Below are 564 nucleotides of genomic sequence, written 5' to 3'. Positions count from 1 at the left end.
TGAACCACTGGTCCAGAACGGCGGGGGCGCGCCGGAGAAACGCCAAGCGCGTCCACTGTACAGGCGCGTAGAAGATCGCCATGAAGGCGAACACCTGTCTCAAGTAGCGACTCTGTCGCGTCTCTGTATCTTTTCCATGGCGCAGCAGCAGCCAATACAGACCCATAAGGGCGTAAGCCACGTTGATCAGGCAGTTGCATGGCATTGCCAGGAAGGAGGGCAGAGAGTCCACCCGAGGCTCAGCATAGTGGTCGTAGGACAAATCCACTGCCACCGCGTGGAACAGGCTGGTGTTTGCCACTATCACGCAGAAAAGAAAGGGCAACGACACATGGAGGAAAGCCCGCTTCATTACTGCTGCCAATGTAGTACTCTCGTAAAAAGCAAACAAGTACTGCTGTTTATATTCCGGGTTTCTGGATGACGCCATCGGTTGAGAACGCCTAGGATTGGCCTCTTCTCCTTTTGCTCCGCCCTTCACCAAACTTCATAATAAACAACAGTTTGCAGAAAAATCATAGATTTTCGCTTTTATAATATGTGCTGCATTGGGTGACATTTTTA

At 51.1% G+C, this 564-nt stretch overlaps 1 protein-coding gene across 1 annotated transcript; it reads right to left on the bottom strand.

Moving 5' to 3' along the window:
- Positions 1-4: 4 nt before the first annotated feature.
- LOC103399633 (transmembrane protein 187-like) lies at positions 5-526 on the bottom strand (the record flags this gene model as incomplete). The annotated part of the gene is made up of 1 exon (XM_008338290.3): positions 5-526. A coding segment is annotated over exon 1 (426 nt), but the record flags the coding sequence as incomplete, so codon positions are not given.
- Between the last annotated feature and the right edge of the window lie 38 nt (positions 527-564).

Source organism: Cynoglossus semilaevis, unplaced genomic scaffold (assembly GCF_000523025.1).
Source record: "Cynoglossus semilaevis isolate Cse_v1.0 unplaced genomic scaffold, Cse_v1.0 C18882038, whole genome shotgun sequence".
NCBI lineage: Eukaryota > Metazoa > Chordata > Actinopteri > Pleuronectiformes > Cynoglossidae > Cynoglossus > Cynoglossus semilaevis.
Note: the sequence above shows the minus strand (reverse complement) of the source record. Positions and strands in the feature narration are given on the sequence as shown.